Genomic DNA, 12,026 nt, shown 5'->3' with positions numbered 1-12,026 from the left:
ATTATGTGCAGTAAATAAGGCCTGAGGCCACCCATTAAACAATGAGAATACAACAAAGCATCGAGTGGCTGCTCATTTAGTTAATATTATCCATTCTATGCACTGTGGAAAAAATAGCATGCAACTACATAATTAAAAACTGTCCCCTAATGCATATGCAGAAAGGAGCTGAAATAAGGTTGCATGGGAAAACTCAATTCTGGCATTTTACTGACTTTTGAGTGTTTGATCTGGCAACTTTAATTATGTTTTTAATGCCATTTTTTATGTAATTACACTGGTCTACAATTTTTGAGAAGTCATCTGCTTCAGAGATAAAATGTGCTATTTATTATGTATTTTGATGTGCTGAATTCAAATATGACAATTAAAACAACTGATTGGCTACTGTTTCTAAGATATTTAAGTTTTTACATTTTATGTCTATGTATATTGTGTAGATAGTAGAGTTTTCATCATAAATTGTAAACCTAGGTCTTTTCATTTGTTTATGGTTGCTTTACATGATAATATTTCACCTTTCCTGTTTATGTAATACTTTAAAAATCAGCAAAAGGGTTATATAAATAAAATTTATTATGAAACAAAAGGCAAAAAACTATTATGTACATAGTTTAGTCCTATTCAGTGTCTACTTGGCGCTTCTTGGCTTGTCTCTTGTATTCATTAAATGGAGCATCTCTTGTCACTCTCACTTACTCATGCCCGTTGCCCCAATAGGGGTATGGGCCGCCAACCACAGATCTCCAGAGTCCTCTATCCTGGGCCATTTGCTCTAACTGGTTCCAGGTATAGCCCATTTTTATGCTATCAGCCTGAAGGTTGCGTCTCCAGGTGTTTCTTGGACAGCCTCTTTTCTGCTTGCCTTGGCGATTCCACCGCAATGCCTGTCTAGTGATGTTGGTTAGTTGCTTCCGTAGTGTGTGTCCTATCCAGCCCCACCTTCTCCTTCTAATTTCTTCCTGTGCTGGAAGTTGACCGGTCCTCTCCAAGAGGTAGATGTTGCTGATGGTGTCTGGCCAACGGATCTGGAGAATCCTTCTAAGACAACTATTTATGAAAGTCTGGATCTTCCTGGTGGTTGTTTTAGTTGTCCTCCAGGTTTCAGCTCCATACAATAAGACTGATTTCACGTTGGCGTTGAACAGCTGAATCTTTGTTGCCAAAGACAGCTCTCTGGAGCTCCAGATGTTCTTGAGCTGTAAGAAAGCTGCTCTTGCCTTACCGATCCTTGCTTTGATGTCTGCGTCAGTGCCACCCTGTTGGTCGATGATGCTGCCTAAGTAGGTAAAGGACTGCACTTCTTCCAGAGGGCTTCCATTCAGTGTGACTGGGTCATTACTGATAGAGTTAATCTTGAGGATCTTGGTCTTGTCCTTGTGGATGTTGAGGCCAACCTGTGATGATGTGGCTGCCACTACGTTGGTCTTCTCTTGCATCTGCTGTTTGAGATGCAAAAGGAGTGCAAGGTCGTCGGCAAAATCCAGGTCATCAAGCTGGGTCCACAACGTCCACTGGATTCCGTTCCTGCGCTCATAAGTGGATATCTTCATAATCCAATCAATGACAAGGAGAAAAAGAAATGGTGACAACAAGCATCCTTGTCTGACTCCGGTTCATACCTGGAAGCTGTTTGTAAGCTGCCCTCCATGGATCACTCTACAGTGTATGTCGTCATATAAGTTCTTAATCAGGTTAACCACATTTACTGGGATGCCATAGTGCTGAAGGAGCTTCCAGAGAGTCTCTCGATCCACGCTATCGAATGCTTTCTCATAGTCAACAAAGTTGATGTACAATGAGGAGTTCCACTCCATAGACTGCTCGACTATGATGCGGAGCGTTGCTATCTGGTCCTTGCATGATCTATTTTGCCAGAAACCTGCCTGCTCATCTCGTAGCTGTGGATTGACAGCATCCTTCATTCTCTCTAAGAGGACTCCGTTGAAGACCTTCCCTGGCACCGACAGAAGTGTGATTCTTCTGTAGTTGGCACAATTGCTGAGATCTCCTTTCTTGGGGATTTTAATAAGGTATCCCTCTTTCCAGTCTGCTGGAATCACTTCTTCTTCCCATATCTTCTCAAAGAGGGGGTACAGCATTTCCACTGAAGCATCCAGATCTACTTTCAGGGCCTCTGCTGGGATATCGTCAGGTCCAGCCGCCTTCCTGTTCTTCATCATAATGATGGCTTTTCTGATCTCATCTCTGGTTGGTCTGTCACAATTGATTGGAAGGTCTTCTTTGGCTGGGTCAATGTCTGGTGGATTTAGTGGTGCTGGTCTATTCAGGAGTTCCTCAAAATGCTCTGCCCATCTATTCATCTGTTGTTCTATTTCTGTTATAGACTTTCCCTGCTCGTCTTTGACGGGATGTTCTGGCTTGCTGAACTTTCCAGACAGTCGCTTGGTGATGTCATACAGCTGTTTCATATTACCGTTGTATGCTGCCTGCTCCGCTTCTACTGCCAGTCCATCCACATAATCTCTCTTATCCTTCCTAATATTCCTCTTCACTGCTCTACGGGCTTCAGCATACTCTTTTTGCACTTTAGCCTTTGCTGCTCTAGTCCTGCTGTTATTAACTACTGCCTTCTTTTTCTTTCTATCTTCTATCTTAGTCAAGGTCTCTGCTGTGATCCACTCTTTCTGCTGGTATTTCTTGATTTCAAGCACTTCCTGGCATGCTGATCTAAGTGTCTCTCTCATTTTCTGTTGGATACACTCTCTTCCTCTTCCTCAGACCGATCCTGTAGTACTGAAAACTTATTCTTCAGCATCAGTCCAAAATCTTCCTTGATCTTATGATCCCTCAAAAGGCTGACATTTTACTTCACTCTTCTATCTGACATGTCTATCCAGTTCTTCGTCAACTTCAGCTTCAATCTGGCCACCACTAAGTGATGGTCGGACGTTACGTCTGCTCCTCTTCTAACTCTAACGTCCTGCAAAGATCTTCTAAACTTCTTACTAATACAGACATGATCGATCTGGTTTTCTGTCATGCCTGCTGGCGATACCCGGGTACTCTTGTGGATCCGCTTGTGAGGAAAGATGCTACCTCCTATGACCAGGTTATTAAGTGCACACAGATCCACAAATCTCTCTCCATTCTCACTCATCTCTCCCAGAGCGTGGGTCCCCATGACTTGTTCATATCCTGTGTTGTCAGGTCCAATTTTGGCATTAAAGTCTCCCATAAGGATGGTGATGTCTTTGTCTGGGAGAATCTCTAATATTTTCTGAAGTCTGTTGTAAAAATAGTCTTTGTCCTCCTCTTCACTGTCATTGGTTGGAGCATAGCACTGTACAACATTCATCTTAATCGTCTTCCTTTTAGTTCTGAAGGATACTGTGATGATCCTGGAACCATGTGCCTCCCAACCAATCAGTGCTATCTGTGCCTGCTTGGACAACATGAAGCCTACTCCATGTTGTGTGTGGGGCGCGTCACTCTCTTCATGTCCAGAATACAGCAACAACTCTCTTGTCAAGAGTCGTCTCTGTCCAGCTTACGTCCTTCTTGTCTCGCTAATGCCTAGTAGGGTCAGGTTGTTGCTCCTCATCTCTGCTGTGACCTGCGCCGTCTTTCTTAACTCGTACATGGTCCTCACGTTCCATGTACCGATGGTAATCCTCCTGGTTGCAAGAAGGGTAATCGGCTTTGTGGCTTCCTCATGACTTTCACCACCCAGCGTCATGCATCTTCGAGTTGAAGACCCTTCTTTTTCCAGGCTAAAAGTCTCTGTTATCTATATTTTTGGCGTTTCTGTAGCAAGTTGATTTTTATGGGGTGGAGTTGCTAGCCCCACGCCCAACCCTCCTCCTTTATCCTGACTTGGGACAGCCAGATGGCCCCAAAGGACCTCTCTGGTGGAGTTTATTAATAAAATGTATTATGAAACAAAAGGCAAAAAACCATTATGTACATAGTTTAGTCCTATTCAGTGTCTACTCAGCGCTTCTTGGCTTGTCTCTTGTATTCATTAAATGGAGCATCTCTTGTCATTGTCTAGCAATAGTCTACAAGCATTGATGGGCTCCATTTGCCCTGATAGCGTTTCTCCATTGTTGCAATGTCCTGGTGAAATCACTCACCGTGCTCATCGCTCACTGCTCCGCAGTTTGGTGGAAAAAAATCTAGATGAGAGTGCAAAAAATATATCTTTAGTGACATGTTGCAACCAAGGCTTTTGTATGCCTTGAGGAGGTTTTCCACCAACAACCTGTAGTTGTCTGCCTTGTTGTTTCCGAGAAAATTTATTGCCACTAACTGGAAGGCTTTCCATGCCGTCTTTTCCTTGCCACGCAGTGCATGGTCAAATGCATCATTTCGAAGAAGTTCACAAATCTGAGGACCAACAAAGACACCTTCCTTTATTATAGCTTCACTTAACCTTGGAAATTTTCCACGGAGGTACTTGAAAGCTGCTTGTGTTTTGTCAATGGCCTTGACAAAGTTCTTCATCAGACCCAGCTTGATGTGTAAGGATGGTAACAAAATCTTCCTTGATTCAACAAGTGGTGGATGCTGAACACTTTTCCTCTGAGGCTCCAATGACTGTCGGAGTGGCCAAGCTTTCTTGATGTAGTGGGAATCTCTTGCACAACTATCCCATTCGCAGAGAAAACAGCAGTACTTTGTACTTTGTGTATCCAGTCTGCAGACCAAGCAAGAGAGCAACAACCTTCAAATCGCCACAAAGCTGCCACTGATGTTGGTCATACTTATGCACCTCAAAAGTTGTTTCATGTTGTCATAGGTTCCCTTCATATGGACTGCATGACCAACTGGAATTGATGGCAAAACATTGCCATTATGCAATAAAACAGCTTTAAGACTCGTCTTCGATGAATCAATGAACAGTCTCCACTCATCTGGATCATGAACGACGTTGAGGGCTGCCATCACACCATCGATGTTGTTGCAGGCTACAAGATCACCTTCCATGAAGAAGAATGGGACAAGATCCTTTTGATGCTCATGGAACATGGAAACCCTAACATCACGTGCCAGGAGATTCCACTGCTGTAGTCTGGAGCCCAACAGTTCTGCCTTACTCTTGGGTTCCAAATCCCTGACAAGGTCATTCAGTTCACCTTGTGTTATGAGGTGTAGTTCAGAGGAGGAGGATGGGAGAAAATGTGGGTCCTGTGACATTGATGGTTCAGGACCAGAAGTTTCATCCTCTTCCTCTTCTGACTCAAGTGAGAATGATTCTGGTGCTTCAGGAACCGGCAGTCCTTCTCCGTGGGGTACTGGGCGTATAGCTGATGGAATGTTTGGATAATGCACAGTCCACTTTTTCTTCTTTGACACACCTTTCCCAACTGGAGGCACCATGCAGAAGTAACAATTGCTGGTATGATCTGTTGGCTCTCTCCAAATCATTGGCACTGCAAAAGGCATAGATTTCCTTTTCCTGTTCAACCACTGGCGAAGATTTGTTGCACAAGTGTTGCAGCACATGTGTGGGGCCCACCTCTTGTCCTGATCTCCAATTTTGCAGCCAAAATAAAGGTGATAGACTTTCTTAACCATAGTGGTTATACTGTGCTTTTGTGATGCAAAAGTCACTTCACCACAAACATAGCAGAAGTTATCTGCACTGTTCACACAAGTACGAGGCAACTCTGCTCACTTTGGCTGAACAGAAATGTGTCCCTTTGCAAAATCAAACACTGACAAATAAGAGAGCACGACACTGTATGATTTCTAGAGCAGATATAGGGCAATTTGTTCAGCAGAGTGATGTAAGCTTCGTTATGATTGCATCATCCATGACTTCTAGGAATAACATGATGCAAGTCATAGCATGTATGATGCAATACCAACTTCAGATTGCATCATTCATTGTTTTGCCTAAAAAGCAAGTACTGTCCAAACCCAGTCATAGATTTATTCATAGATCCAGTCAAAGATGTATTTTAGTCATTTCTGGTTTAAATTGAGATCCCTTCCCTTTATAACTCACTTATCCTCCGCCATTCCCAAGTCAAAGGTCGTATATACTGACCCAATAGTATATCTTGAAAACTAGAGCCAATCAACAATTTTAAGCATCATTTTCTTTCTCAGTGACCCAGAATTAGTAAAGTTTGACTACATTTATTTCAGCATCATTTTGGCTGTAGAGCAGTGTTATACATATATTTCAAAGTCCTGTGTATGTGTGTGTATAATGTAGTCAACCTGTGAAATTCAATACTACAGGAAGTCATGAAGCCAAACTCTGTGAGCCAGATTCTGATCTTATTTATGGTGTAAATCTGGATTAATTTAATGTAACCTCTCAGCTCACTGAGACTGAAATGTGGGATGCAATGCGTGACAAGCACCTTTATTTTGAAATTACTCTCTGTAGTGTAAATGACTCTTACTATGCCCTCTTTAATTGTGATCTATATAGTTTATAACAGTAAAAGTGTATGTTTGGTGGGGGGGATGTTGGAACTAAATTTGGGTGAAGCATAGGCAACTTTGAGGCTAAAATCAGTGACATGTCTTGAAATGAAATTACCTTGGATTTGTTCCATTATAACCGAGGTCAGAATTTGTCTGTGAGACTAGATTTGAAACAGGCGTGGATAAGATTCTAACAAATAATAATTTTTGTAGCTGTGCATGCTAGAATAACAAGGCTAAACAAAACTCATTATTCAGGGCATCATTTTGTTTCTAGAGCTGTCAAGCGATTAAAAAAATTAATCGTGATTAATTGCACGATTAATCACGCTGCTAAACAATAATAGAATACCATTTATTTAAATATTTTTGAATGTTTTCTACATTTTCAAATATATTCATTTCAATTACAGAATACAAAGTGTACAGTGCTCAGTTCATACTTATTTGTGTTACAAATATCTGCACTGTAAAAACAAAATAGTATTTTTCAATTCCCCCATTGCAAGTACTGTAGTGCTATCTCTTTATCATGAACATTGAATTTACAAGCGTACAATTATGTTAAAAAATAACCTGCACTCAAAAATAAAATAATGTAAAACTTTAGCACCTACAAGTCCACGCAGTCTTATTTCTTGTTCAGCCAGTCACTCAGACAAACAAGTTTGTTTACATTTGCAGCCCACATCTTGTTTACAATGTCACCTGAAAGTGAGAACAGGTGTTCCCATGGCACTGTTGTAGCCAGCGTCACAAGATATTTACATGCCAAGTGCCCTAAAGATTCATATGTCCCTTCATGCTTCAACCACCATTCCCGAGGACATGCATCCATGCTGATGATAGGTTCTGCTCAATAACTATCCCAAGCAGTACAGACTGACGCATGTTCATTTTCATCATCTGAGTCAGATGCCGCCAGCAGAAAGTTGATTTTCTTTATTGGTGGTTCAGGTTCTGTAGTTTCCCCATCAGAGTGTTGCTCTTTTACGACTTCTGAAAGCATGCTCAACACCTCGTCCCTCTCAGATTTTTGGAAGGCACTTCAGATTCTTGTGTCAAGTGCCTTAGCTATCTTTAGAAATCTCACATTGGTACCTTCTTTCTGTTTTGTCAAATCTGCAGTGCATGTGTTCTTAAAACAAACAACATGTGCTGGGTCATCATCCGAGACTTCTATAACATGAAATATATGGCAGAATGCAGGTAAAACAGAGCAGGAGACATTATTCTCCCCCAAAGAGTTCAGTCACAAATTTAATTAATGCATTATTTTTTTAATGAGCATCATCAGCATGGAAGCATGTACCCTGGAATGGTGGGCGAAGCATGAAGGGACATACGAATGTTTAGCATATCTGGCACGTAAATACCTTGCAATGCCAGCTAAAAAAGTGCCATGTGAATGCTTGTTCTCACTTTCAGGTGACATTGTAAATAATAAATAGGTGGCATTATATCCCATAAATGTAAATGAGCTGTTTGTCTTCGCAGTTGGCTGAACAAGAAGTAGGACTTAGTGGACTTGCAGGCGCTAAAGTTTTACATTGTTTTGTTATTGGGTGTAGTTATGTAACAACAAAAAAATCTACATTTGTAAGTTGCATTTTCATGATAAAGAGATTGCACTACACTACTTGTATGAAGTGAATTGAAAAATACTATTTTTTTTGTTTTTCATTTTTAGAGTGCAAAAATTAGTAATCAAAAATAATAATATAAAGTGAGCACTGTACTCTTTGTATTCACTGTTGTAATTGAAACCAATATATTTGAAAATGTAGAAAAACATCAAAAATATTTAATACATTTCACCTGGTATTCTATTGTTTAACAGTGTGATTAAAATTGCAATTAATTGTGTTAATATTTTTTGAGTTAATCACATGAGTTAACAGCGATTAATCAACAGCCCTATTAATTTCTTGTGGTGGCTTTAGTGATGGAGATCAGGTCTAGATGTATTGCAGGGTGTTTTCACTTTCCTCTACAGCATCAAGTATTGATTATCATGAAAGGCAGACTGCCACAGTAAATAACCTATTAGACTGATATTGCTTGGCAAATCCTTTATTCTTATGGCTAGACTGTAGGTTTGAAAACACTCCCTGCATAGGGGGCAGAGCAGAGCAAGGAGGAGCACTCAGACAGACACAAGGGGGAAAGCAAAAAAAAAGGATAAAAGATTTAGAAAAACTGACTTATGAGGAAATACTGGGCATGTTTAGTCTTGATATAGGAAGACTGAGGTGGGGACCTGTTAAGTCTTCAAATATGTTTAACGGCTGTAATAAAGAGGATGGCGATCGATTGTTCTTCATGTCCACTGAAGATAGGACAAAAAGTAATGGTCTTAATCTTCAGCAGGCTATATGTAGGTTGGATATTAGGAAAAACTTTCTAACTATAAGGATAGTTAATCACTGGAATTAGGTCATCAGAAGAGGTTGTGGAATGCCTATCATTGGAGGTTTTTAAGAACAGGTTAGACAAACACTTGTCAGAGATGGTGTAAAGGAGTCCCGTTAGGTTTTTATCCCAGACGGTGGGAGACCCTGACCATCCCCACTTATCTACACTGGGTGGCTTATGTTCAGCTTCTGTTTCTTAGTCCTTGCAAGGAGGCCCCTGCCAATTGTGGGCCTTCTTATGGCTCTTCTGATAAGGGATCAAAAGGGAAATAAATGTACCAATGCACCTGAGAATAACTGCTTCCACAGCCAACTCAAAGTGGAAAAGGCCCGCAGTACCTTCTGTCTAAGTAGCAGTTTTCTATGAGTCCTTCTACCTGGATAGCTGAATCAGGCTCACTCTGTCAGGCTTACCCTGGGAGTTCAATGCATTCCCTGTAGTGTCGGGCGTTATGATCTCCTGGATGGAAGTTCCTATTGCGGCTTCAGGAGTCACTCCAGCTGTTTCCTGCTCAGGGTGATATCTCCCCATGGCTGACTACAGTTTCCTCTCTAGCCTCCCCTTCCCTCCCCCAACATTCTGGTGCCTTCCTCATGAGTGTTGGTTCTATACCCTGTCAGGGATGGTCTAGGTTTACGTGGTCCTGCCTCAGTCCAGGGAGCTGGACTTGATGACTTCTTGAGTTCCCTTTCAGCCCTATATTTCTGTGATTCTATGAATCTCTGTCTGGGCTGTTCCTTGTACATGGTAGGTTGGCAATCTACTCCATCTCTTAGCGGATTACTGATCCTGGTGCACTGGTCCTACTCTGTGGCATGGTACAGAGGGGGAGGGCAGTGACCCCACTTCCCTGCCACATTTTCTGATTCTCATTTCCCACAAACTGTCTGCACACTACCCAGAGTGCAGGGAATGCAACTGTAACTGTGTATGGCTATTGTGAAATTAGCAAGAATGGGATGTTTTTTGCTTGCCCCCTTTGACCCTGCATGGCTGCTCACAGTGTAGCCATAGACTTAGTATTCCATAGCCTGATGTTGCATATTTGGAACTAGAGTAGATGCAGTTAAAATATTTGTTCTCTTTGTAAAGCTATTTTTTCTGTGGCAGCTGATTATGCAGTTTTGCTGCCCCTGTTTTATGTTTATGTTTCATGCAGAATATGTTGTGGCAGCCACTGACTTTCTTTCCTTGTTCTCAACTGTTGAGTGTATCTGTGCACATTATCATCAATCACATCTTCATCAATTCATCTATATCTATATCTGAAATATTTTAATTTAGTCAACCCAACTTACTATATGTCATTTTAAAATCTCTTTCAAGAACGACCCACGTTTCTCAGGAGACCAATTAACCAAGTGGTTCTGGAGGAAGAGGCAGTAGAATTCCGATGTCAAGTCCAGGGGGATCCTCAGCCAACAGTCCGGTGGAAGAAAGATGATGTGGATTTGCCAAGAGGAAGGTAAGAGTAACCATTCTTGTTCTCATTGTCAGTCTCTCCTCTCTGGTTAACCCTGATTACTAGGGTTTTACACTAGAGAACAAAGCAATCAGATATAACAGGTAAGGAAGTTTATTGCCTGTTGGTCAAATTACCCTATCAAATATGCTCCTGAGCTGGTGAACTAAGGAAAATCACGTGGGGTATGATCACCCATGGAAAAGGGTCTTGGGGAGAGGAGTGGTGGAGAGTTATTTTGTCCACATGGACATTCACTCCACTTGAAGAACATATCTGATGAGCCCCCAGAAACAATAATAAGTACTTTAGAAAGCTGATATTCCAGAGAATAACTTACAGATGCTCTATAGGGGGCAAACAGACCAGAGTGCTTACATACCACTTGGAAACAGTAGTTGAAAGGCATAAAAATAAGGCAGGCTGGAAGGGTTTGCTGGCTTTTCTCCAGTCTTACACAATGGTTTGAGGCTAGAAAATAAGTCTGTCTTTTCTGGAATATTTTGGAAAGAAAGAAACAAAATGCCAGAAGTAGAGAAAATAAATTTAAAATGTTTCAGTCATTAGTAACAGATGTTCTGGCAGGAAGAAAGGCAGGAAACCACTAACACAACAGACTTAGTTTAACTTGAAAAACATATTTCCCCAGTGAAAGTGGAAAATAAGGCAACACCTTGAAAAGGTAGTTATTAATAGAGAGGTGAATTTTTGTATAATAATTTCAAGTGCTAGAACTGTAGAGGACTGAGCAAATGAAGGAGGAGAAAAGAACTCCAGCTGTGAACACATTAAGGGTGTTCCCATTGAAATTAATTGCAAAGCTTCCATTGGTTTCACTGGGAGGAGAATCAGCAGGAGCAGTCATATTCAACAACTAAACATTTCTCCTTACCTGACCAAGCACAAACAAAAGCAATGTTCATATTTCCAGAAATGGTAAAATGTTTGGTCATGACATGTTGTTGTTGATATACAAGTAGAAATAACATTAAAGGTAGTTTGCATTCATCATCTTACCCCTTGTTCATCTCCCACATAAACACTATACTGTGTAATACTCATTATATTGGCTTTTCTCATTCTTCTTGTAATGTTCTGTAGATAGACAGGTAAAGTGACATGTAAAATAGCACAAAAACATGTGTAGGTATTTCGTTAGCACGTGCCTTGTCAATAAAATAATTCTCTCTACTGAAAATGGACATTTCATTGTATTAAGAGGTTTGTTTTCTCTGAAGTATCAGTAAATAAATTTATGGTTTTTTTTCTGTGGCTTGCTCCATTATACTCCATATGAGCTTGTGTTTTGATAAAATGTTGTGAAAGGTAGCAAGCACATTTTATTTGACATGTAGTAAACTTTACCTATCCCTACCCCGACTTCCCCTTGGTAGACTGAAGTCCTCTTAACACCTTCATTTGTTGACCAAAAGTGACTCTGACCATGCCTGTACTATGAGCTAGGGGGTCTCATTCCCCTGTCATGTACACATACTTGTGGTAGCTTAATGAGAGCTAACACAGGTATAAATAGAACTGTAGCTGTGGTACTAGCACAGGCAATGGCAGCGTGGCACAGTTTAACTGTGCAGGGTAGAAGCACTGCTGAAACTGATGGGAAAATACTCTGCACAGCTAAGCTGTGCCTCCACTTCTACTGCCCTTGCTACCACAGCTACACTACCATTTATACTTGCACTAGCTGTAATCAAGTTACCGCGTGTATGTGCCTGTGAGCGGGGAA

General features: G+C 41.1%; 1 protein-coding gene across 19 annotated transcripts in view; it reads left to right on the top strand.

Annotated features, from left to right (window-relative positions):
• The window catches only part of ROBO2 (roundabout guidance receptor 2), a 615,358-nt gene that overhangs the window by 427,450 nt on the left and 175,882 nt on the right, over nucleotides 1-12,026 (top strand). For all 19 annotated transcript variants that reach the window (XM_034792420.1, XM_034792471.1, XM_034792534.1 and 16 more), the window contains exon 5: nucleotides 10,147-10,285. In XM_034792420.1, coding sequence (XP_034648311.1) covers nucleotides 10,147-10,285 — 139 coding nt within the window. The remainder of the gene's footprint in view (nucleotides 1-10,146; nucleotides 10,286-12,026) is intronic.

This window comes from Trachemys scripta, chromosome 1, assembly GCF_013100865.1.
Source record: "Trachemys scripta elegans isolate TJP31775 chromosome 1, CAS_Tse_1.0, whole genome shotgun sequence".
NCBI classification, from domain to species: domain Eukaryota; kingdom Metazoa; phylum Chordata; order Testudines; family Emydidae; genus Trachemys; species Trachemys scripta.
The sequence above is the reverse complement of the archived record's forward strand: the minus strand, read 5'-3'. Positions and strand labels throughout refer to the sequence as shown.